At 37.6% G+C, this 27653-nt stretch overlaps 2 protein-coding genes and 1 long non-coding RNA gene across 3 annotated transcripts in view; all 3 read left to right on the forward strand.

Moving 5' to 3' along the window:
- The window catches only part of LOC124277082, a 29511-nt gene extending 25807 nt beyond the window's left edge, over positions 1 to 3704 (forward strand). Inside the window, exons 8-9 of the mRNA XM_046712733.1 lie at positions 1015 to 1050; positions 1987 to 3704. Of these exons, the coding sequence (XP_046568689.1) occupies positions 1015 to 1050; positions 1987 to 2948 (998 nt within the window). The 3' untranslated portion in view covers positions 2949 to 3704. The remainder of the gene's footprint in view (positions 1 to 1014; positions 1051 to 1986) is intronic.
- LOC124277100 (BPTI/Kunitz domain-containing protein 4-like) overlaps positions 1 to 22086 on the forward strand; it is a gene marked incomplete at its 3' end in the record, with an annotated part of 103633 nt that extends 81547 nt beyond the window's left edge. The window contains exons 3-7 of the mRNA XM_046712759.1: positions 15553 to 15684; positions 16298 to 16396; positions 19234 to 19338; positions 20642 to 20731; positions 21944 to 22086. Coding sequence (XP_046568715.1) covers positions 15553 to 15684; positions 16298 to 16396; positions 19234 to 19338; positions 20642 to 20731; positions 21944 to 22086 — 569 coding nt within the window. The remainder of the gene's footprint in view (positions 1 to 15552; positions 15685 to 16297; positions 16397 to 19233; positions 19339 to 20641; positions 20732 to 21943) is intronic.
- Positions 22087 to 22109: 23 nt separating this feature from the next.
- On the forward strand, positions 22110 to 23751 carry LOC124277094. The gene is made up of 2 exons (XR_006898746.1): positions 22110 to 22160; positions 23571 to 23751. It is a non-coding gene; the product is annotated as an uncharacterized LOC124277094 (long non-coding RNA).
- Positions 23752 to 27653: the final 3902 nt, after the last annotated feature.

Consider the following 27653-nt stretch of genomic DNA (forward strand, 5'->3'; position numbering starts at 1 on the left):
CATCTGCAGGCTGTGAAGAGGTAAATACATCACAAGATTAACCAGGAGAGAATCTACAGAAACTTGAGCAACCCAGAGTTGTGAATGGATAATCTACTACAACCACTAAACACACATCACCGAACTGTAGTACCAGAGTGAGACCGCAAAAAATACCAGGCTACTTGAAAGACTATGAACTGTGAAACCAGAGATATAAAATGTGAATAACTGTTTATCTAGTCAAAGTGTAAAATGATACTCACCAGAGACAAAGACTTTATAAGTTTAAAGTAGTACACAATAGAGACAATTTCAAATGAACATTTTATAAGTAAATTGATTGAATCTATATCAGGTAGTTTCAGATAAGATTAGTTTAAGTTTTCAAGTTTCAAGAAAATAATGAACATTTTAGTTATTTAATAATTCAAGAATTTTGATAAATGTTTCATTAAATTTAAAAGTTTTATATTTTAGAGATTATCTCAAGAAAAGGGGAGATATGTAATATCCAACAGAAGTTCTTTAGATTAGTTGCAGACATTATGATCAGTCCTAACGAAAATAGTATGTTCTATTTTTAGACATGACCTAGATCTCGCATGTCACTTCTGTATGAGTTTTGCTGAGAGAGTAAAGCCTGAGAACACATGCTCTTGTGTTGTCTTTTAGGTGCATGTGAAGATGTAGAATCCACAATCACAGTGAATTTTGTTGATGACACATTTCGGGTTGTTGTTTTTGACGGTGGCGGGTTTTCTTCCATTGGCATAGAGAATGTTGTTGAGGCTGCATTTCCTTATGACATAAGGCAATAAAGCAACCATTACATTTAGGGGAGTGATATTGTCATTTGACACGTCAGAGTGACAAATCAAGATCGTTCCTGTTTACAACATGACACAACTATATTTGAAATGTGGCCGGAAACAGTCCAATTCATTCTGAGACATAACTGGTATGACTGAAACTAACTGTTTCCTATAGTATACACAATCTATAAATAATGTGTTACGTTTTACACATTTGCAGTTCCTGTCCCAGTTCCGCTATCACAAGTTGATTTGCGTAAGTATTGTGAGTGAGACCTATGGTATTTGTGAAATGATTCATGCCAATTTTCAGACGTTTTATATGTGGTGATTCGAAGACATTCACTTCCAAAAATGTGACGTTGATAAAAAATACCCGGACGGTATCCAGGCCTAAAACGTTCAGGATGCAAAATGGTTGAGTGCCTGGGGTGCTTTCAGACCGTTTCTGGTAAACGGAAACATGACTGTTAAAACTTTAACTTTATGCAGGGTTATGTCAATGTAAATTTATGTCATGTTTGTGGTACCGTTAATCATGCTTACAGCTTTGCCATGTTGTAGAATGCTTTGTATTATAAAGACCTTGAGTAATGAGAGTGATGGAGTTGCTCGTGTTTCTCGTAAGTGCTTACAGATGAAATTCTAATTATATTATTACTATGTCTTAGTTTCTGATATCTATTCTCAACTGAATTATGTTAGCGAAGCTTAGACGTAGGTCATTCAGGCTTCTGGAAATTCGTTAATCCGGGCAATATTTCAGAACATGCAATTGTCCGGATAAGCAAGGTTTAAGTGTTCGAGATAACATTTTTGTTTAATGCTCAAAAGCATTCGTATAAATGGATACACGGATGTGACTCTTTGGAATCGTTTAATAGATCATGCTGAAAGGTTTGTTAATCTCATTTCTCAGAAGAAAAAAAACATGAAATGATTTTTTACTCTTAGTGCGCTATTATCAGGTACACAAATTAAACAATCCTATCTAATCAATCAGGATAACGCAAAACCAATAATAATAATTGTAAATATTGAATCTGATTAACATGGCAGATATCTGATTCATTCCGAGTGGTTTGGCATATCTCATGTGACTAAATGGTTCTGGCAAAGGAGAAATTGCAAAATGAGAGGCTGCTTATTTACGTTATATGTAGTTTTGATATTTTGTTTATATTTTCCCCAGTTGACTGTCAAGTATGCTTGGGTGTGCATCATGATTGTGAAGATGATCTGTCAACGTTGGAAAACGTATTCTTCATTCATTGGAACCCTGATTTGGCATCCCATTATAAGTTTCAATTCTCTAAGATACTGACTGCTTTTAGAAATTCCCATGGTGGTGTTCTTATAGTACATGGATTCAACACATCTCAGTCCGGGGATTTTCATGAATCTATTAAGCGAATATTTGGTTCAATCCTGAAGCAGGATGTCGACCCATGTGAAGTATTCAAAACACAAAAGATCAGAAACAATAAATATATGTTCAGAATAGACGTCGAGCCATCAAATATGTTTGTCACGCTTGATTACAAAACAAAGTTCCCGTCTTTGTCTGAGGACAAATTCGGAAATGCCTCAAACGAGAAAGTCCGGCACCTCCTGTTTTCTTCGCGTACAACAGAGAGTGCAAATCCTGCTTTAAGAGGTATTTCCTCCCAACATCAAAATCTAGGAGCTTTGAGGTTGTATTGTCATAAAGGCTATGCCGTGCCTCCTTTGGAACATGAGCTCTTGCATTCCCTAGTGGGTGACATGACTGGACTATCTGTCCCTGAACATATATCGGCCCTCTCAAAGAAGAAAAGCGGCGGAACCATGTACGTTGTTATGCCCAAGCTCAAATTTGATGAGATTCCTCTGGATTTACAAAAGCGTATGAAGGATCATCTAATGCAAGCACTGATAAATAAATTGCTTTTCCAAACAAACAAACATTCAAAGGTTTCACTTCAAGACTTTGGTGTGTTTGACATAGCATCATCCAAAGATACGGAAACTGGAGGCTGCGTTATAGAGATCGCTGTGGGACATGTCAATGGCTGTGTGTTCTACGACCCTGAAGGACCCGAATCATATAAAATTGTAGGGAACAGATTGGTTCGACTGCCCTTCGAAAAATGGATTGAGGAGGCCTTTGAGTGAACGACATTGAGGAATCGACGACCCAGTATTCTGAGGAACCTTAATGTGGATGTTTTGAGATTTTGTTCATTCGTTCAAGAACGTGAATTCTTTCTAAAGTCTAAGTAGTAAGTGTTTATTATACACTCACTCACTGAATCACTCAAATATGGTTCCAAGAAATGTTTACAGCTTCCCGATAATATCATCCATGACTGACCATTTCACAAGTGTGATGGGGTCCACGAAAACCAGAAAGTGTGATACAGAAATCATGTATGATTTACTAGTGCCTGAATCCTTAACCAGAGTTGGACCTCAACACCTGTTCATTGTGAGAGCTGACTCAACTGAGGATCGGCTGGCCACAATGTGTTACCTTACTGATGGGGTAGCTTTGTGGTTAAAACGGAAACCCCGGGTTCGTTTCCTTACACGGGTACAATGTGAGAAGCCCATGTCAGGAAGTGTTGAAACTATGAATACATTGTTAGTTGTTTTTATATAGTGTAATCATTTTATACATAATAATGTGCGTTACATGTGTCACTGTTTGATAGTCAGATGTACTCAATACTACCCCCAACACACTACAGAGTAAAGGGGAGTATACACATAAAATGAATCTGACCATGTTGAATGTTACTATATGTTGATTCTGAGTATCATAGCTGTCTTGGAACCGTGAAGATCCGGGGTTAGAATGAACCTTCAGTAACCCATGCTTGTCGTAAGAGACGACTAATGGGATCGGCTGGTCAGACTCGCTGGCTTGGTTGACACGTGTCATCGGTTCCCAATTACCCAGATCGACGCTCATGCTGTTGATCACTGGATTGTCTGGTCCAGACTCGATTATTTACAGACCGCCGTAATATAGCTGGAATATTGTTGAGTGAGGCGTTAAATTAAAGTTACTCACTCACTCATAGCTGTCGTGAATGTCCTCTTTGTTCTAGCTTAAGGAATAGTCTTCTTCTTAAATTTATGCAAAGGCTATTGGTTATATGTTTTCCAGCTATGCAAAGCTTCAAATCTTGTTTCTAATGTATTGAAGAGATTTACTAAATATATTTTGCCAGTCTTTATGTAATGTTGTACTCATATGAAAGAAGTACTGATCCTATGAATATATTGTTAGTTGTATTATTTACGTTAAGTGTAACCACTTTTTAATAGCATAATGTTACATATTCCACGGTTTGATACTCTGCCTGTACTCAATACTACCCTATAAAAACTACAAGCAAAAAATGTATACCCTTGAAAACTTGATTTCACCACAAACTTACATTTGATTTACTCGGCTGAGAACAGTCACCGAAGCACTACAAATCTAAGGTCTAAATCTTAACTATGATACCTGTGATAAAATATATCACTGTCGAATAGGCATTTTATATCTGTTTGATTTGTAGCCACCATCTACATACGCTCTTTGCCGGCAGTTAATGTAATTGATTATTGTTTGTATGTACCCTGAGAATTATATTGTATGTTTCAACCATTTCACTAGCATATTGATGTGACTGAACATTGTATTTTAGTTTTCAACCATTACCCTAGCATATCAATTGATGTGACTGAACATTTTAGTTTTCAATCATTTCACTAGCATATTGATGAGACTGAACATTTTATTCTAGTTTTCAATCATTTCACTAGCATATTGTTGAGATTGAACATTTTATTCTATTTTTCAATCATTTCACTAGCATATTGATGTGACTGAACATTTATTTCTATTTTTCAATCATTACACTAGCATATTGATGAGACTGAACATTTTATTCTATTTTTCAATCATTTCACTAGCATATTGATGCGACTGAACATTTTACTTTGTATTTTTCAATCATTTCACTAGCATATTGATGAGACTAAACATTTTATTCTATTTTTCAATCATTTCACTAGCATATTGATGAGACTGAACATTTTATTCTATTTTTCAATCATTACACTAGCATATTGATGAGACTGAACATTTATTTCTATTTTTCAATCATTTCACTAGCATATTGATGAGACTAAACATTTTATTCTATTTTTCAATCATTTCACTAGCATATTGATGAGACTGAACATTTTATTCTATTTTTCAATCATTTCACTAGCATATTGATGTGACTGAACATTTTACTTTATTTTCCAATCATTTCACTAGCATATTGATGTGATTGAACATTTATTTCTATTTTTCAATCATTTCACTAGCATATTGATGAGACTGAACATTTTACTTTGTATTTTTCAATCATTTCACTAGCATATTGATGAGACTAAACATTTTATTCTATTTTTCAATCATTTCACTAGCATATTGATGAGACTGAACATTTTATTCTATTTTTCAATCATTTCACTAGCATATTGATGAGACTGAAGATTTTATATTTTTCAATCATTTCACTAGCATATTGATGTGATTGAACATTTATTTCTATTTTTCAATCATTACACTAGCATATTGATGAGACTGAACATTTTACTTTGTATTTTTCAATCATTTCACTAGCATATTGATGAGACTAAACATTTTATTCTATTTTTCAATCATTTCACTAGCATATTGATGAGACTGAACATTTTATTCTATTTTTCAATCATTTCACTAGCATATTGATGAGACTGAAGATTTTATATTTTTCAATCATTTCACTAGCATATTGATGTGACTGAACATTGTATTTTAGTTTTCAACCATTACCCTAGCATATCAATTGATGTGACTGAACATTTTAGTTTTCAATCATTTCACTAGCATATTGATGAGACTGAACATTTTATTCTAGTTTTCAATCATTTCACTAGCATATTGTTGAGATTGAACATTTTATTCTATTTTTCAATCATTTCACTAGCATATTGATGTGACTGAACATTTATTTCTATTTTTCAATCATTACACTAGCATATTGATGAGACTGAACATTTTATTCTATTTTTCAATCATTTCACTAGCATATTGATGCGACTGAACATTTTACTTTGTATTTTTCAATCATTTCACTAGCATATTGATGAGACTAAACATTTTATTCTATTTTTCAATCATTTCACTAGCATATTGATGAGACTGAACATTTTATTCTATTTTTCAATCATTACACTAGCATATTGATGAGACTGAACATTTATTTCTATTTTTCAATCATTTCACTAGCATATTGATGAGACTAAACATTTTATTCTATTTTTCAATCATTTCACTAGCATATTGATGAGACTGAACATTTTATTCTATTTTTCAATCATTTCACTAGCATATTGATGTGACTGAACATTTTACTTTATTTTCCAATCATTTCACTAGCATATTGATGTGATTGAACATTTATTTCTATTTTTCAATCATTTCACTAGCATATTGATGAGACTGAACATTTTACTTTGTATTTTTCAATCATTTCACTAGCATATTGATGAGACTAAACATTTTATTCTATTTTTCAATCATTTCACTAGCATATTGATGAGACTAAACATTTTATTCTATTTTTCAATCATTTCACTAGCATATTGATGAGACTGAAGATTTTATATTTTTCAATCATTTCACTAGCATATTGATGTGATTGAACATTTATTTCTATTTTTCAATCATTACACTAGCATATTGATGAGACTGAACATTTTATTCTATTTTTCAATTTTTTCACTAGCATATTGATGAGACTGAACATTATATTCTATTTTTCAATCGTTTCACTAGCATATTGATGTGACTGAACATTTATTTCTATTTTTTCAATCATTACACTAGCATATTGATGAGACTGAACATTTTATTCCATTTTTCAATCATTTCACTAGCATATTGATGTGACTGAACATTTTATTTTTCAATCATTACTCTAGCATATTGATGAGACTGAACATTTTGTTTTTCAGTCATTTCACTAGCATATAGATGTGACCGTGTTCTACTGCAACAATAACATCACCATATGTCATGTTCTCTAACTCTATTTCACCTGTCGTTTGTGTCATACGTTTACTGTAAGCTAATGGTTTAGGTAGTATGTTCAACATTGTATTTGACATTGTCAGTGAATAAATGGTTTCGCCTCCATTGCGTTGTTACCTGTCCATTTCCAAGTTAAAATAAGAGTGAGTGAGTTGAGTTTCATTGCTTTCAGCAATATTCCAGCAATATCACGATGGGGACCCAAGAAATGGGCTTCACGCACTGTACCCACATGGGGAATCGAACCCGGGTCTTCGGCGTGATGAGCAAACGCTTTAACAACTAGGCTACCCCACCGCCCCTGTTGAAACAAGGTGACCAAGACATCTTTACGTGTGAAAGAAATATTATATATTTGACGTTTACAAATCAGTACAAGTTACGGCATAAAATGGGAACTTTCAATGGACGGCAAGTAAACACGTCAAATCAGTCCTCTCAGATCACCAGCAAAAGTTCCCTACCCATCAAATCAAGTTTGACGAATTCGAAATCCTATCAACCAATAATCAGGACTTCACAAAAAGAAAACTGTTGGAAACCATCGAAATCCGCCGCCACAAACCTTTGATCAACCGTGACCAAGGATACTACATCCCATCAACCTATGAAGAACTAATCAAGCTATAGACCATCAATAGCACCCTGTCTATTTGTTGTTACTACTTAATCCCCCTGTTTATTGGCTTCATCACTAGTGCTGTTTGTTGTTTTTAGTTCCCTACTGGCTTCTTCCAATTATGTACCACTTGTTATTTCTATTACATGCTGTTGTTAATGTTAATCTGCTGCTTATAACAACATACCATGTATATATGCTCCTCACCATTTGGTTGTACTCACCTTTAGCTTGATAACGATGTAAGAATCTACATCGAAACGTCGCTCAACGCAAATAAACCAGAAGTTGTCATCCATTAAGTTGTATGTTTCATTTGTTGACTCACCAACTTCTAGAATGCCGATCAAACAATTACTACAGCGATATCAAAGGTCACGACAAAGCGTCACTAGGTGCAGTGGTTGAATAGCATTGTGTGTAGTTTCCTTTTTATATGTTTACGTATCCTAAGCGTGTGCATGCAGCCGTGTTATCGTTATGTTACCAGTGACTTTTAATTTTTTTTATCAAACCACCCTTATTTATTTGTTTGTTTGTCTGCTCACTTATTTTAATTTGATTTCATTTACGGGTCATTTCTCGTCATTTCATTTCTTTTCTTTTCATCTCTTTTATTTTATTTTTTCATTTGATTTGATTTCATTTAATTTCTACAATTCATTGAATTCATTTCAATTAATCTCATTAATTCATTTCATCTCTCCATTTGATTTCTTTTCATTTCTACAATTCATTACAATTCAAATCTTTAGTTCATTTCAATAAATCTCATTAATTCATTTCAAATCATTTCTCCAATTCGTTTCATTTCATCTCTTCATTTGATTTCATTTGATTTCATCTTTTCATTTCATTTCATGTCATTTTTTTCAAATCGTTTCTTTTTTATTATATTTTCATTTCGTTTTCTTTCTTTTCCATTCTTTTCTCTTATTTCCATTTCATGTCATCTCAGCTCATCTATTCAAATCCTTTCAATTCATCTCCTCAATTCATTTCAATTCATCTAATTTCAATGTTACAGGGAGTGTGTGAAACCAGGGATTTCACCTAATCCCTAAAAGAATCAGTGATTTCATGAAATCCCTGTTACCCCCAGGGATTTCATAAAATTACTGAAATATTAGCCTCAATTTAAATACTGAGAACACCAAATTTATAATGCAAGTACAGAGTATATGCTGATAAAATTCATTTGTTTGGACAAGATAGACTGATATGATACAAGCTATTACACTTCAGTAGCACTTTAAAACATTTACAACGTATCGATTTACATTGGTTAGGACCACAGAGAAGACGCTGAGGACAAACATGAAATATGTGCTTTGAAAAATACCTATTCCTTCCCAATGGTCTAATCTGTTTATACTTAAACGTCTATTGTCAATAAAGAAAACAAATGTTTTTAAAAACCTCGCTAAATTTGTAAATGCTATTTCACAGTAAAACGTTGAGCCATTCCGTACAGAATTATGAGAGACACTTGTGCCACAATATGCAGAGTATAATATCTGAACATTAAAAGTGCAATAAAATATATATACAAATTTGCAGTACGCTTTTTAAGAATATTAAGGCAGGTTTTGGCGGATAAAAACGATACACCTGGACAAGCTAGAAATAGAAATTAACTTTTTCAACATACCCAGATTTAAAAAACCAAACATCTAAAAGACTTGTACATTTAGATAAAAGTTGCAATCTCTTATCAGCATACAAAGGGCAATGAAATAAAACATTACACTCATCTTCAATAAAATCATTACAGTAAAAGCAAATTCTTTCAGTTTCGATTCTAAGCGAAATCGCTAAAAACAACCTCTATAACTTTTGAAACTACAAAAGGAATATGGGGCGGTGGAGTAGCCCAATGGTTAAAGCGTTGCCTCGTCACGCCGAAGATCCCGGGTTCGAATCCCCACAGGGGTACGATGTGTGAAGCCCAACGTTGATATCCTTGTATCAACATCCAACGATAAATTATTAATCATAACAATAAGATGCAGTAGCAAGTGTGATGCCGCGATAAGACATTGGGTCTCTCGGGTTGTCATCTCCAGACTTAGGGATAGTCGTAATGATCCCCTGGGCCCAGTTGGAGGGTACATGACCAGTCTCATAACATGTAGAAAACAGTTTATGAAGATAATCTATACAGATGTCATTTGTCAAAACATCAACTGGAATATTATCGAAACCCGGTGATTTCCCTCTCTTAGCTTGACTTAGTCAAATTGTCAAAGTTTTCAGTTCCAGAGAACTAAGGGATGAAATGAGACTCAACAGTAAAGTTTTAAGCTACATACATTAATTTCACACATTCACTGATATCCTAACAGGGAATGTGTGAAATGGAACACCATGAAAATCAGTAATTTCATGAAATCCCTTGAAATTTTAGGGAATACATGAAATCCCTGGGGGTTGCAGTGATTTCACGAAATCAATTAATCTTTTAGGGATTACGTGAAATCCCTGGTTTTACACATTCTCTGTAACATATATACATGTATACAGCTCTGTGTCAACCCACTCCATCTCTTGTCGACGTGGTAACCTGCCTGACACCTGTCTATATGTACATATACTTACAACGCCTTGGGGCAAGTCAGACATGAAGAGAACGTGCTGACGGTTATCATGGGTACAGACAACAACCAGGAACTGTCACCAAGAGGTTCGGTGTTGGAGAGGAAAGCTAACACCAACCGGATTTCCCTCTTTTTGATTGACGGTTACTATGGCTACAGACAACCACCAGGGACTGTCACTAGGAGGATCCGAATGTTCGGATGGGAAAGTTAACATCGGACCGGATTTCCCTCTATTTGACTGACGGCCACGAAACATGGAACAATAGCCTAATTTGTCGTGACAGCTCAACTCTGTATGATTCAGGATGAATTCATCAGTAACGTTTGTATGTGACGTACATTACAGTGTTGCTGTAGGTTGACCTACCTCTGCTATAGGAAAACGTCAACTCAGCAATGTGAGTGAGTGAGTGGGTGAGTTTAGTTTTACGCCGCTTTTAGTAATACTCCAGCAATATCACGGCAGGGGATACGAGAAATGGGCATCACACAGCGTACCAACGTGGGGAAATCGAACCCGGGTCTTCAGCGTGACGAGCGAACGTTTTAACCATTAGGCTACCCACCGCCCCGGCTCATCAGTGACGCTGTTACACATACATATCATTGTGAGATTCATGAATGATAAATTCAGTGCTAATGAATCATAAGTGACAATCTGAGCCACCAGTTGAACATTTCTTACAGAATAAATTCAAAGGAAGCTTTCAAAGTGTAAGGGTACAGCCTATGCAAAATGAATTGTAACTGATATATTTTATTGCAGATCAATTCTGTATTTTGAATATGTATCTTAGAATCAGGATTATGTTTAACGAAATGTCAACATTCTAAATAAAATCTAATTGGCATGTGTCTTTGGACACAACATCATCGTAACAGTGTAATTTTCACACACACATTCCAACAAGTATCTTTATACTTACTACATAAATTATTTTCTTGTCTTTGGAGTTTATACGAATCGTGCACAAAATACCACAACTTAGAAATGTCCACCCCAAAACCACATCACATTAATGAATAAAAACGCGATTTTTTACAATAACTTTTTTCTCCACATTAACTGCTCAGTAAAATGGTATATTCCAGCCTATTCTGCGCATTTCCCTTAATTTATTGAGACGATACTTTAAGAGCTGAGTTGGCAAAATAAGAAAACCTAACCACAATATCGGCTCACTGAAACATTATCATATTCCACCGAACTCTGCGAAATTTTGATTTTAATATGTTACGACCATACTCAAAGATCAAAGGGGTGGAATAGAGACGGCAAATCATTTCTGATGATACCTTAATCTCATAATCTGTCTGTCGAATCTTACTATATATATATTTCAACCTATATCTCACGTTGACCTAACTATATACAGACAACACTTAAACAACTGACTGTAATAACGAAGTGAGTATTTATGTGTACAACAATAACCTTAATCCATTATCAGGTTATTAAACACTCACCATATATACACCTTACTGGCAAACAAGGATATGTTGGACCGGCGCTGAGAACACGTTTACGAGAAGTAGGCGGCGCACGGCAATGAGCAAACCCATTTGGTTTGTGAAAGGTAGAGGAGATGTAGGGTAGACGATGAAACTGATTCCGCGCGTAGCTGCCACGCCTTTGCTCATAAGACTCTCACGTGGTCGGTGTAGCAAGTCGCGGACAACCTGGGGCCCCTTCGCTGACAATAGCAAGCGCCAGTGGGCGACATTCATACATGCTAATACAGGTCAATTGTCAGGTCGGTGCTCAACTTATCCTTGTTTGCCAGTATGTTTCCTATTCTTTGCCTCGTCGATATATGGCTGATGTAGCGCCGATGCGACTTAAAATTTAACTCACTCCATTACTGAGCATATACATTGATTGTAACTCATATATCACACATAGCAGTCACAACACTGGACCAGAGACTTTAATCACAAATACCTATCAGCACCTTAGATAATACAGAAAACTGCTGATCAAGCAAACCACACGTTGACAGCTTAATGTTATGCCTTCACTCGTAATGACGAGTTCTTTACATTACATGTTTTCTGGTGACTGAAAGATGACTGAAAAATGGGCATGCTTGCTGCGACTTTTGCCGCAAATGACATCGAGACCACAATAACCAGATTGGTTTGTTCGTCTGTCGTTTAATGCCGCATTCAGCAATATTCCAGTTATATGGCGGCAGTCTGTAAACTATCAACCTTGGACCAGACAATCACGTGATCAACATCATGAGCATCGATCTACGCAACTGGAATACGATGGCATGTGTCAACCAAGTCAGCCAGCCATACCACCCGATCCCGTTAGTTGCCTCTTCGACAAGCATGGGTTACTGAAGACCACTTCTAACCCGGATCTCTACGGGTACAGTGACCAGAAAGGCATCATGACCTATGGGTGTACACAAACACGTTTGCACCCGGATGCACGCGTGTAAGTTGATGGATAGTAAAGACGGATGTCACGGATGACGTAGATAAAACAAACAAATCGGCAAGCCCTCGACGCGCTCCGGGCGTTTTCCGCACTAATACCTTGTCAAATAGCGTTAAGCTTGCGGACTTTTAATGAACACGATCAGCAGGTCACTGAGGATACCTACGTATTATAAGGAGACGTAACAGCCACCACAGCATCATCACAGAACAGTCCTGCGGGTGTAGGGAGCGGAGGCAGAGCTGGAGAGCAAGACGCAGGCTAGGGAAAATACAACCTTGCTCTAACACCATGCTGGAAACACGCAGTTTCTATTATAATCCCAGCAGCGATTGTCGTATGCCTGGCGCTGCAGGAAGTCCAAGGTCTGTATATGAATATATTGCTTTGCTAATATCCATATCATTCAATATGTACAGATTATTAGCTGAGCATGTTTTCATATTGTATACCGTAATGCGTCGCCTATGACGACACCAGTACACCCGAGGAGCCGTTGAACGGCGAAAGTTCTTGTTTAGATAAGGGAGTTTTGGCAAGAAGAAATACCTGGACTTTATTGCTTATACACCTTCAGAATATTTATATAATGTGTGTGTGTGTGTGTGTGTGTGTGTGTGTGTGTGTGTGTGTGTGTGTGTGTGTGTGTATATATATACATATATAATATATATATATATATATATATACATATACATATATATATAGAGAGAGAGAGAGCGAGAGAGAGAGAGAGAGAGAGAGAGAGAGGAGGGAGGGAGTGATAGATATATACCATGTACAGTAAACGAACACGCGTATATCAAACTGACGGATGGTGGTCAGGATTTTCTTTGTCTTGATTTGTTTTTCTTTCACAGCTGTTGTGTTGAGGTGTTCGGTGTCTTGGTTGAGGTTGTTTTGTTTTGTTTTGTTTTGTTTTGCTTTTTTTTGGGGTTGTTGTTTTGTTTGTTTTTGTTGGGTTATATATTTTGGGGGAGGGAGGGACATTAGGTTTTAAGGGGTTATGTTGTTTATTGTTTCTCCCCCACATTGTTCCAGTGTACCCGCGACTTGGGTGTTTGATGAAGTGAGGAGTGAGTTTAGGTTTTGCCGCACTCAGCAATATTCCAGCTATATGGCGGCGGTCTGTAAATAATTGAGTCTGGACCAAGACAATCCTGTGGTCAACAGTATGAGCATCAATCTACGCAATTGGGTTTTTGATGAAGACAGAGGTTATTAGACATGTGGTTGTGCATGAATGTATGGCAATCCTCCCTTATCCGCCGATCTTGATTACGTTTGCATGTGAAAGACAAAAAGGAGGTGAACATTATTTGATACAAACTCTGTTAAACTTATACCTTTTACGGGTAATGGTTCACAGCAAAGAGGGCCGGTGGGGTAGCCTAGTAGTTAAAGCGATAGTTCTTCATGCCAAAGGCCTGGGTTCGATTCCCCGCATGGATACAATGTGCGGAGCCCATTTCTAGTGCCCCCAGCTGTGTTATTACTGAAATATTGCTAAAAGCTGCGTAAAACTAAACTCACTCACTCACTCATAGTGAAGAAATTTTCATTCAGATCTCTCAACACTTTGTCAACTAGAACTATTATTAGAACTATTATTTAGAGATTTATGTGGCACTCAAAACTTGATCTGAAACTTTGACAACATGGAAAAAGCCAGTTTAACATATAGTTGACGTTCCCTTGTCGTACGTCACATGGCGGTAATGAATACAGGTTAATGTTCGAGCCGTCATAACATTTGATGTATGCGAATTTATGTAGCGCCTACCAAGGTCCACTTCCAAAAAGTGAAATTAGAGCAAAGGAGATCATTACTCCCACAGAAAGTATTTGTAACGGGAAAACTTACTGGTTTCCTTGATATTCATTTGAGATCGGTTTACCGTTACCTTCGGAAGCGTTTTAGGGCCATGCTTTTTTCCTTTTTTTCTTGAATTTCAAGATAATGTGGTGTTATCATACGACATGAAAATATATTTGAAGTTAATTATCTTGAAATTCCAACATCGTATCTTGAAATTTCAAATTGGTATCTTGAAATAATGGAATAATGGGGCCATCTGTTTTTGTTGTTTTTTCTTGAAATTTCAAGATTGTAAGTTGAGATTTCAAGATGTCGATCTTATAAATTCAAGTTATTAAGTTGAAATTTCAAGATATTTTGCTTGAATGTCAACTTAATGATCGCGTAAAAATCTTGAAGTTTCAAGATATTACGTTAGTGGTATGTTAAAATTTCAACTTATTAACTTGAAATTTCAACATAGCATCTTAAAATTTCAACATAGCATCTTAAAATTTCAACATATTAACTTGACATTTCAACACAGCATCTTGAAATTTCGACATAGAATCTTAAAATTTCAAGATTTGTTACGCGATCATTAAGTTGAAATTTCAAATAAAATATCTTGAAATTTCAACTTAATAACTTGAATTTGTAAGATCGACATCTTGAAATCTCAACTTACTATCTTGAAATTTCAAATTACTACTTGAAATTTCAAGAAAAAAAACGATGGCCCTATTATGCCACCGCACTAAGCTGAAATGTCAAGGTATTAACTTGAAATTTAAACTTTGAGTCTTGAAATTTCAACTAAGCATCTTGAAATTTCAAGAAAAAAGAAAGAAAAAAACACACGTACCTAAATGGCTTCCGTAGTTTCCAGAAATACGTGGTTTTGTTTTTTTATTATATTATACATCAACATATTTAATACGAATCACTTCAACATGTATAGTAATGGTACTTGTATTCGGGGAGCACCCTTGGGCCGCATGTGGCACTGCAATCCGCATTACAGAGTTGTGTCCCTTAGGCGTGCTGGATACTGTGTTCATCGAATCCCAGACTCGCCATGTTTCGGGATAGTAACAGTCTGAGATAGGCTTATTAGCTTTCCTCCGACAGGACGATGACACTCACTCACTCACTCACTCACTCACTCACTCACTCACTCATATTTCAGGTGCAGCTAACGTTCCTGCGGTGTCTCTGTCCCAGAAAAGACCGGTGTGTGGTCCCGTGTGCGCAATCTTCTGTAAATGTGGGAATATCCCTGATGAGAGAGGATGTCCAACGTGTCGTTGTCGACCATGTGGTAAGCTCCTATAACCGTAACCTCCGTCAGATGTTCCTGCTGCTAGGATATCTGGATCTATCCTGTTGCACCAGTGCAAAGGTGCAAATAATTGCTCAGTTCATTTTGTCATTAAAGTATCATTTCTGGGTTGTATTTGTAACTACAGACTGTTCCCAGTCTGTGCTTATAGGGTCTGTAAGTCTCGCAATGCGCTACTTCCGGCACTAAGCTGGTTCCTGGCTCCCTTTGATTGCGCGATATGCGAGACGGGGCCCAGCTTACTTCCGTTGCCAGATTTCCAGTGACAAGTGTAAATTCAAGAACCAGTACCAAATTGTGCCAAATATGAACTTACAACACCGGACCAAGTGTACTACCATGCTTGGCTGTGACAGCTGTTGACAGTCGGAATAGTTGGCTAACTTGGGGATGGTTAGATCGGAAATTTGTCATTCCTGCAAGGATTATCGGTTCCTTACTGTCAAAAACCGACAACCATGAGACCATTCGAAAAGGTATGAAACGTTGTTTGTCACCTGAAGTACTGAGGTCTCGCGAAGTGCCGTGACCTACTTACGGGCCCTATTTCCAGTTCGTTCGTGTTTATTGGTGTGTCTATCAACTATTACAGGACCGTCAATCTGCCCCTTACGTCGCTGTGCTCGACCAATCGAATGTCGTTTTGGGGTAAAGAAAGTGAACGGTTGCCCCACGTGTGAGTGTAATCCTGGTGAGTGTGTTTTCTGACAACCAGACATGATTTTATGATTTCTGAAATAATCACTAGTGTTCGATATTGTGATATGCTCATCTGCTTTAAACAAATAAGCATTTAATTATCTAAACGTGATATTCATTTTCGATATTATGGATAATACCGATGCTACAGATGCTCTTTCGTTCCTCTTCTGTTCAAATCCTTCGCATTGTCATTCCTATTCCCCTTCCCATCTTCTTCTGCAACAGTACCCTTTCCCTTCCCATCCTCTCCACCCGTATACGTACCCCCCTTTTCCCATCTTCCCCAACCGTATTCCCCCCTTCCCACCTTTTCCATCCGTACCCCATCTCTTCCCATCCTCCCCATCCGTACCCCATATCTTCCCATCCTCCCTAACCGTACCCCATATCTTCTTGTTCAGGATATATTCTCCTCCTTGCATTGTTCTACAGAATATATTTCTCCTCCTTGTACTGTTCTACAGTATATATTTCTCATCCTTGCATTGATCTGCAGAATATATTCTCCTCATTGCATTGTTCTACAGAATATATTTCTCCTCCTTGCATTGTTCTACAGAATATATTCTTCTCCTTGCATTGTTCTACAGAATATATTCTCCTCCTTGCATTGTTCTACAGAATATATTTCTCCTCCTTGCATTGTTCTACAGAATATATTTTCCTCCTTGCATTGTTCTACAGAATATATTTCTCCTCCTTGCATTGATCTGCAGAATATATTCTCCTCATTGCATTGTTCTACAGTATATATTTCTCCTCCTTGCATTGTTCTACAGAATATATTCTTCTCCTTGCATTGTTCTACAGAATATATTCTCCTCCTTGCATTGTTCTACAGAATATATTTCTCCACCTTGCATTGTTCTACAGAATATATTTCTCATCCTTGCATTGTTCTACAGAATATATTTCTCCTCCTTGCATTGTTCTACAGAATATATTCTCCTCCTTGCATTGTTCTACAGAATATATTTCTCCTCCTTGCATTGTTCTACAGAATATATTCTCCTCGTTGCATTGTTCTACAGAATATATTCTTCTCCTTGCATTGCTCTACAGAATATATTCTCCTCCTTGCATTGTTCTACAGAATATATTTCTTCCCATTGCTTGTTCTATGGTAAATATTTCTCCTTGTAGCGTTCTACAGAATATATTTCTTCTCCTTGCATTGTTCTACAGAATATATTCTCCTCATTGCATTGTTCTACAGAATATATTTCTCCTCCTTGCATAGTTCTACAGAATATATTTCTCATCCTTGCATTGTTCTACAGAATATATTTCTCCTCCTTGCATTGTTCTACAGAATATATTCTCCTCCTTGCATTGTTTTACAGAATATATTTCTCCTCCTTGCATTGTTCTACAGAATATATTCTCCTCCTTGCATTGTTCTACAGAATATATTCTTCTCCTTGCATTGTTCTACAGAATATATTCTCCTCCTTGCATTGTTCTACAGAATATATTTCTCCTCCTTGCATTGTTCTACAGTATATATTTCTCCTCCTTGCATTGTTCTACAGAATATATTTCTCCTCCTTGCATTGTTCCACAGTATATATTTCTCCTCCTTGCATTGTTCTACAGAATATATTTCTCCTCATTGCATTGTTCTACAGAATATATTTCTCCCCATTGCTTGTTCTATGGTATATATTTCTCCTTGTAGCGTTCTACAGAATATATTTCTTCTCCTTGCATTGTTCTACAGAATATATTCTCCTCATTGCATTGTTCTACAGAATATATTTCTTCTCCTTGCATAGTTCTACAGAATATATTTCTCATCCTTGCATTGTTCTACAGAATATATTTCTCCTCCTTGCATTGTTCTACAGAATATATTCTCCTCCTTGCATTGTTTTACAGAATATATTTCTCCTCCTTGCATTGTTCTACAGAATATATTCTCCTCCTTGCATTGTTCTACAGAATATATTCTTCTCCTTGCATTGTTCTACAGAATATATTCTCCTCCTTGCATTATTCTACAGAATATATTTCTCCTCCTTGCATTGTTTCTACAGTATATTTCTCCTCCTTGCATTGTTCTACAGAATATATTTCTCCTCATTTGCATTGTTCCCATTAGAATATATTTCTCCTCCTTGCATAGTTCTAGAATATATATTTCTCATCCTTGCATTGTTCTACAGAATATATTTCTCCTCCTTGCATTGTTCTACAGTTATATATTTCTCCTTCTTGCTGTTGTTCTGCAGCATATATTTCTCCTCTTGCATTGTTCTACATTGAATATATTTCTCCTCCTTGCATTGTTCTACAGAATATATTCTCCTCCTTGCATTGTTCTACAGAATATATTCTCCTCCTTTGCGTTGTTCTACCACCAGAATATATTTCTCCTCATTGTTCTACAGAATATGTTTCTCCTCCCTTGCATTGTTCTTCAGTATATTTCTCCTCCTTGTATTGTTCTACAGAATATATATCTCCTCCTTGCAGTTGTTCTACACAGATATATTCTCCTCCTCCTTGCATTATTCTACAGGATATATTTCTCCATGCTTGCATTGTTCTACACACAATATATTCTCCTCCTTGCATTGTTCTACATGTTTCTTCCTCCCTTGGATATATTCTCCTCCTTGCATTTGTTCTACAGTATATCTTTCTCCTCCTTGCATTGTTCTACAGGATATATTTCTCATCCTTGCATTGTTCTGCAAATATATTTCTCCTCCTTGCATTGTTCTACATGTTTCTCCTCCTTGAATATATTTCTCATCCTTGCATTGTTCTACAGTACATATGTCTCCTCCTTGCATTGTTCTACAGTATATATTTCTCCTCCAGGCCCTGCCGATTGCTCCAAGGTCGGGTGCCCACCAGATGTCGCTATCAAGTGTGCTTATGGCGTCAAGATAATAAATGGCTGTCCTTCGTGTTCCTGCAACTCTGGTAAGGAAATTGTTCGAAAGAGCGTGGTTGGTTGGTTGTCTTTCAGTTTTCAGCAATATATGGCGGCGGTCTGTAAATAATCCAAACCGTGATCAACAGCATGAACAACGGTTGGGATGCCCCTCCCTTCCCATGTATCAACTCAAGTCAGTGACTCTGACCACCCGATCCCGTTAGGTGCCTTTTACGAGAAGCTTGGGTTGCTGACGACCCATTCTAACCTGGATTTTCACGGGTTCGAAAGATCGAAAGGTCCTGAATGATAATATAAGAAATATCGTCACAGACTCTTAGCTTCAAATCTAGTTCAACAAGTTCAGCAATGTCTTCATGTCATCAAGAACTCAGATCTTTTTATTTTAACCCATCTGTGATATTATCATTTTATGTAGCATTTTACTGAAAGTAAAGTCGCTGGGGTCAAATTTGAATTTCCTCAATATATGAGCGGCAAATCGTTAATCAAGCTGTCAAAATTATGTCGGACCCAACTCACTACTCAAAAACGGAATACAACTTCCTCCCTTCAGGCCGCCGCTACAAAGTTCCAGTTGTGAAAACTAAGAGAGCCCGTACATCCTTTATTCCAAGTACCATATCTCTCTTAAACAAATGTGAATTCACGAATTTATGTAAAATAACGTACTTTATCTCTCTGATGTGTCAGTAGCTGTATTGGCGGAATTATTGTATTGTATTGTATTGTATTGTATTGTATTGTATTGTATTGTATTGTATTCTATTCTATTCTATTCTATTCTATTCTATTCTATTCTATTCTCACTGATTGTAGGGCCAGTGGCGGTTCTTACAACCGTTAACATTCAATTTCTTAAAGCCGAATCTAAATGATTATTGTGAATCCTTCTATCTGCAGTGGAAGCTGTCAAAACCGGCAGTTGTCCAATCCGGCAAGTTGTCAACAGCAGCATAAAAACTCAGTCCCGTCCATGACTAGTACATTTATCCTCATTTAAAAGGTGTGCATCCGACAGCTGTCAATGACAGTTCTCGGCATGAAATGAGCCCCCTGAATGTGTTTATACAGTAACCAGCGCTGTCTAATTCGGTGCGTGGCGGTATTGCTATATTACATGTGATGTCCGATTGCACTCACACCTGGGTAGCCTAGTGGTCAAAGCGTTCGCTCGTCACGCCGAACACCCGGGTTCGATTCCCCACATGGTTACAATATGTGAAGTCAATTTCTGATGTCTCCCGCCGTGATATTGCTTAAATATAGCTAAAAGTGCCACTCACTCACTCACCAACACTCACTCACTCACTCACTCTAACATTGCAGGTCCAGTGTGTCCAAAGCGCCGTTGTTTCAGGATATGCAAGAACGGCTTTAAAATGGTCAATGGTTGTCAATCATGTCTGTGCAATCCAGGTATGTTTTAATTTAAACAGTGTGGCGGTGGGACATCCTCGTCATGCCGAAGACCTGGTTCGATTTCCACATAGGTACAATGTCTCAAGCCCATTTCTGGTGTCCACCGTCGTGATTTTGCTGGAACATTGATAAAAGCGGCTTAAAACGAAGCTCACTCACTCATTCTTTGTGCATCGGTAGCGCGACTACTCCCAAGTCCTAAGCAATGCTCCCATCTGAGGTGTTCACAGACAGTCAAATGCGCCTGAAAGTATCGTTCGTGTCGGTGTAAGGGTCTGCAATTCGCATAGTAGAGTTGTGTCCCTTTGACTTGCCAAGACCCTATGCTCGTGGGTTCGAAAGAACTAGTACGTCTTGATCACAGGGACTTGTAACGCTAAAAACTGCCATCAAGGTATGTGCTGTCACTAACGGGGTCTTATCACTATATAAAGGAAAGGGATGTAACGAGGAAATAAGACATCGAGAACGAAAATCGACAGAATTGTGTCGTACCCGTTCGCCATTGACGACCTTGGCCTTAACCTGCCCCGCACTTAAAAGAGTCAGCGATTTGATGGGACATATTTTATTTTTAGCCAATGAGCTCCCTGGCTCTTTTAAGTGCGGGGCAGGTTAAGGCCAAGGACGTCAATGGCGAACGGGCACGACATGATTCTGTTTGCGATGAATAAATGTACGTAAACTCATTATGACAGTTAGATGTAAATGTCTCCGAAAGAATGGCGACTAGCGCGCTGAAAGGCGCCATCAGTTCAACATGTTTTGGTGCATGTCGTATGTGTATACTGTGAAATAAACAAGAAAATGGGTGAGTTACCGCTACAAATTCTGAGCAGGGATTTTGGATCGGAATCGAGAAATCACGATTATTCTAGCTTCCGAAGACCCTAGCTCCCAAAGTAATGCTTCGATTTTCGTTCTCTATGTCTTATTTTGTAGGTAAATATATTGGCTTGAAATGTGTGCATACTTTAAATGGGACAGATACAGTGAACATTGTTGAATTCGCCCTGAAACGAACTTGGTGTGTTGACCTCGTTACATCCCTTTCCTTTTATATAGTGATAAGACCCCGTTAGTGACAGCACATACCTTGATGGCAGTTTTAGCGTTACAAGCCCCTGTGATCTTGAATTTACCATAAAGACTTATGAAAGCGTTGTTGAACCCTACACACTCACTCACCGATTACTCTTCTACTTGTAGGTCCAAGCACCTGCCCCAAGATACGCTGCTCCCTGCTCCAGGCGTGCCGTTTTGGCGTGCAGAAAGTAAACGGTTGCCCCACGTGTTCTTGTAAGCCTCGGTTGTGTCCCCTTGGTCCAGCAACCAATGCAGGAGGCGCTGCCTGTCAGGGTATGCCATCCGTACAGAGGTCGTAGAGGATGTCCGACATGCATGTGCAGACGAAGGTCACGTTTTGGTGAGTATTGCACGTTGTTCACGTACACGAGATGTTTTAAACGTAACGTTCTTGTAAGGCATTTAAAATTGGGCGAACATGAATACATGACAAGTTTCATGGATAACAGTTTCTTTATATATTTTTTACGACGTTTCAGAGCAAACTCTTGCTCCTTCATCAGGTGAATGCTGAGTCAGTGACTATACATTCTCCCACCATGCGTTGTGTTTTATCTACACGTGTATGTATACCATTCAAAAAAAGTAGGGGATATTCCATTTTGCGAGCATTACACGAGCCAATGCCAATGCATATGGGTAAAAGTTATATATATCCATACAGATGAAACTTTTCCAAAGGAATGGAATAAATTGTCACATTTTCCCTTGATTTCTCTTCATCATCTGTTTCCTCCTTGGTTTCATCATTTGCATTTTATCAATCTTGTAAATTCAATATCCCCTACTTTTTCAAATGGTATGTATTCACTCTGTGGAGAAGCGTGGGGCATTTCCAGAATGTAGTTGTTGACAGCATTTGAATGATATGGTGTATCAGTTTGGGTGTGAGTCTTTCTACAGAGTGGAGGGCCTCAATACATGCCAATAAAGGGGAAGATATATATTCTATTCTTAGGAACATCTGCGTCCCCCGCCGTGATATTGCGGGAATATTGCTAAAGCGAATTAAAACCTCACTCACTCACTCACTCACTCACTCACTCCAGAAATACGTGGTTTTGTTTTTTATTATATTTGATTGACATCAACATATTTAATACGAATCACTTCAAAATGTATAGTAATGGTACTTGTATTCGGGGAGCACCCTTGGGCCGCATGTGGCACTGCAATCCGCAGTGCAGAGTTGTGTGCCTTAGGCGTGCTGGATACTGTGTTCATCGAATCCCAGACTCGCCATGGCTCCATCTCCGTACTCGTTTTTTCGCAATAGTAACAGGCTTATTAGCTTTCCTCCGACAGGACGATTACACTCACTCACTCACTCACTCACTCACTCATATTTCCTGTTGCACCAGTTCAAAGGTGCAAATAATTGCTCAGTTTATTTTGTCATTAAAGTATCATTTCTGGGTGGTATTTGTAACTACAGACTGTTCCCAGTCTGTGCTTATAAAGTCTCGCGATGCGCTACTTCCGGCACTAAGCTGGTTCCTGGCTCCCTTTGCTCGCGCGATATGCGAGACGGGGCCCAGCTTACTTCCGATTTCCGAAAATGACTTCATTAGCTGGACCAGGTTCGAGTGAGTTATAGTTTCTAATGATTGTGGTATTTTGTGTGTGTGTGTTTTTGCTTTTGTTTTTGTTCTTTTTCTGTTGTTTTTTTGTTTCTTTTTATGTAAGCAACAATTCATATATCTATGACCAGACATTCGTCATTCTTCACCTTGTTACTTTTAAATTTCAGCTGCTATTGAATAGAAACCGAGACGCATATCCATTATCCGAAGTTGCTGTGGTACAGATTTGTATATTTTCGTGTTATATATGTGGAAGTTTTTACATATTGTACAATCTTAATTTTTTACTGACACCTTTTCAGATTTATTTTCATGAACAATACTAAATAAAGTCCACGTGAAATAATCTCTTCTCGTATTTGTAAATACTATGTAATAAAACGGACTATTGTTAAACGGTGTTTAGACTATAACATAGCGAACAGGAGCGGTCTTCTAACCCAGCGGTCAAACGGTTCGCTTCTTAAACCAGAGGTCCGGGTTCCATGCGTGAAGCGTGTGGTCCACATTGCACGTCACATTGTGTCGAAAGAACTATTACCTCAAGGAAATATGTACGGTGGCATAATAGGGCCATCTTTTTTTTTTTCTGTTTTTTTTCTTCAAAGTTCCAGATTGTAAGCTGAAATTTCAAGATGTTAACTAGAAATTTCAAGTAAAATATCTTGAAATTTCAACTTATTAACTTGAAATTTCAAGATCGCCATCTTGAAATTTCAACTTACAATCTTGAAATTTCAACCCACTACTTCACATTTCAAGGAAAAAAACCCACATGGCCCTATTATGCCACCGTAAATATGTGCTTGGTGAGCCGAAATGAAATGGAATTATGGGTTGACTTAAATTATATTTTGCATTTATGTTTAAACTGCCTAACTACGCGCAGTTCAAACTGTGATACCCTCGTAACCCTTTTAGAGCCATTCAGTCTTTTTTTTTTTTTCTTAATATTTCAAGATACTAAGCTGAAATTTCAAGATACTAAGTTGAAATTTAAACTTACCATCTTGAAATTTCAAGATCATTTCTTAATTTTTTTATAGGATATTTCTATAGCGCACATATCCACGCACTAGTGCATGCTCAAGACGCTGGTATTTTTTCCCTCGATCATTAGAAGTCAATCTCAATGGCACATCTTATCTTCAATCTCAACTCCCTGGGGATCATACAACTGTTGCTACCACTAGGCGCACCGAGGTATTGCAGCTCTCCCATCCTTACGAGGTACCCATTCACAGCTGGATGCACTGGGACACATAGTCACAGTACTTTGTCCAAGTTTACTGCACATTGCTACCCGCAACTAGGTTTTTGCATGTATTCATGTGGCCACCATCTGGTCATATACCAACGGATTCGTGGGTTCTTTTAAGTGCATAGGGTTGTGTACTGTACACTAGGGGCTGTGACAACACTGAAAGACTCTGCACACATAGTTGATTGCAAGGTTTTACACCCGGTCACTTAAGGGCTCGACCCCGCACGTCATGGCCGCTGGATCACTAGCCTGGCGCCTTAGCCAGCTCGCCCACCATGCCCCAACTTAATGCATCTTGAAATTTCAACTAAGCATCTTGAAATTTCAAGAAAAAGAAAGAAAAACACATGTCCCTAAAAAGGCTACCATACTATCAACAGGAACACATATTCCTTTAGAGTATAAAGGAAACAGCTGTGAAAATTATGTGAATGGACCGCTGAAACTCGAGTTGACACCAGGTGTTCACTAAAAAGGGTAAATACATTCTTCCTGCCGGTAAAATTTGCCGCACAATAGAAGTTTGTTTTGCCTGACAATAAAGCGATATACCAACAGCTTCAACATTTGGTATGCACAATCCATTACTTGTGAGGTATGCTCTTTCTCCGAAGATTTCTAAAAGTGTCATACCACCTTCAAAATGGTTTATGAAGATCTGAATTTGACGTGGTCCCGATATGGCTGAAATAGTGAAGATGTGACTTTAATATTTAGCTCACTCACTCACTCACTCACTCACTCACTCACTCACTCTAAATTTGCTACATCAGCGTCAACCGTTTAATTCCCCATTTTGGATTTATTTGTGTCCCTGTGTATTTTTTTCAGTACCTGTGGGTATTCCATGGGTTTATTGTCTGTTATTTCTATTTTTATTATTATTCATTCATTCATACATACATACATACATACATACATACATACATACATACATACATACATACATACATACATACATACATACATACATACATACATACATACATACATACATACATACATACATACATACACTACATTTATTCATTCATTTTGTTTATTAATATTTTCAACAACAAACAAAAATTTATTTTTATTTATTATTATTTTTATTTTATTTTTTCTTTTGTGTGGGGTGTGTGTGTACATTTTATGTAGTCCTTTTTCTGCTTTACTTTGTTTCTTATGTTTTTGTTTGGTTCTGTCTTTTGGGGTTGGGGGCGAGTGTCTATTTTGTTTGTATGTTATGTGGAGGTAGGATAATTGGGTTTCGTGGAGGGGCAGAAGAGGTCCTTTTCACTGTAGGCACCTGGTATCATCACTGCTGATAAACAAAACATGGTCGGAATATGACAATGGAAAGTGTTTTGTTGCTTTTACATACCTTCTTCTTTGAGAAGCCAAACAAATCAGAACAACATAAATCACTGATATGTGAATGAATATGGCAAATTTTATAATCTCAGTATGTTCCTCCAACAAGTCAGTTTGCGGTGCAGGTTTCCATCTTTTAGCGTCCGTTCATTATTTATGGTGTGTATGTGTGTGTTGGGGGGATAAGGATGATGATTTTTATGGAGTAGCATGAACAATAATTGCTGACCTCTCCTCTAGTACATGTGTACAAAATTGATGACCCCCACTTTCCCCAGAACAAAATGGGTGACCCAGAAAAAATCATCTCTCTCTCTCTCTCTCTCTCTCTCTCTCTCTCTCTCTCTCTCTCTCTCTCTCTCTCTCTCTCTCTCTCTCTCTCTCTCTCTCTCTCTCTCTCTCTCTCTCTCTCTCTCTCTGTACACACACACACACACACACACACACACAAGTCCAACCCTCCAGCCATAAATTATGGACGGTCCCTCAGGTAAGACAGATCCACAATGGTTTGACAGCACCATGTCAGAGGTCGTTGGTTTAACACAACTGGCAAACAGAAACAAGTATTACTTCATGTTTTCTTCCCAGATCTAACAGACATTCCATGAAGTAAGTGTCAAACTAAACCAAACTAACTCACTCACTCCTCACTCACTTACCTTGATGAACCACTTAAATAAAGTAATATACACCTGATGTGAATGCACTAACTATAACCTATGGAGTCGTCCATTGTATATATCACAAAGAATATCTCACACAGAAAAGGTCATTTATAAGTTATATTTCATAATGTTATATGTTTCAGCGGGTATTTGAATACATATAAATCATTCAGAACAAATCATGGAATACACATAAACATTCTGAGCAAACTATTGCATATATGCAGCATTAAGAGCAAACTGCATATAGAAATCATTTAAAACATATCATCATATACATGTATATTATACATTCCGAACAATCATTGAGAACTATAACTATTTAACGTATATATCATTCCGAACAACACATTGCATATATAAATCACTCGGAACAAAAGAATTGCATATAAATTTTCTAAACATCCAAAGACCGTATGCATATTTCGGCGACCATAATTGTAGTCGTCGTTAGTAGCAAAGGCACGTTGGACAGCCGTTGACGTATTTGAAGCTGCGGGGACACACGTCGATGGTAGGAGGGGACACGGTGGTAGAGAGCAACAGCTACACGTTGGACAGTCGTTCACTTCCACGTATCCAAATATACACCATTGACTGCAGTTAAAGGGGAGCAACCTGGAACACACAGGAATCAGACATGGGCATGTTTGTTTGACGTCGCACTCGTACAAGCTGAAGTCATACGTCATCAATCATATGTGGCAGTGTTATACCTTGTGCAACAATGCTTCATCTGTTATACATTTATCATGTAGATTTAGTAAGGGGCCGTGGTGTGCTATATTTAGACTTGTGCTAGATTTAGAAAGAAAGATCTGGAATGGAATACCAGGATCTATCCATCCATCCATCCATCATCCATCCATCCATCTATTTGTCTACCTACCTATCTACCTATCTAGCTGTCTATCTATCTAGAATTTCACTGATCAAGAGCTTAGTTGAAAAAGTGTCTTGAG

Source organism: Haliotis rubra, unplaced genomic scaffold, assembly GCF_003918875.1.
Source record: "Haliotis rubra isolate DU_JTF1 unplaced genomic scaffold, ASM391887v1 Scf1055, whole genome shotgun sequence".
NCBI classification, from domain to species: Eukaryota; Metazoa; Mollusca; class Gastropoda; order Lepetellida; family Haliotidae; genus Haliotis; species Haliotis rubra.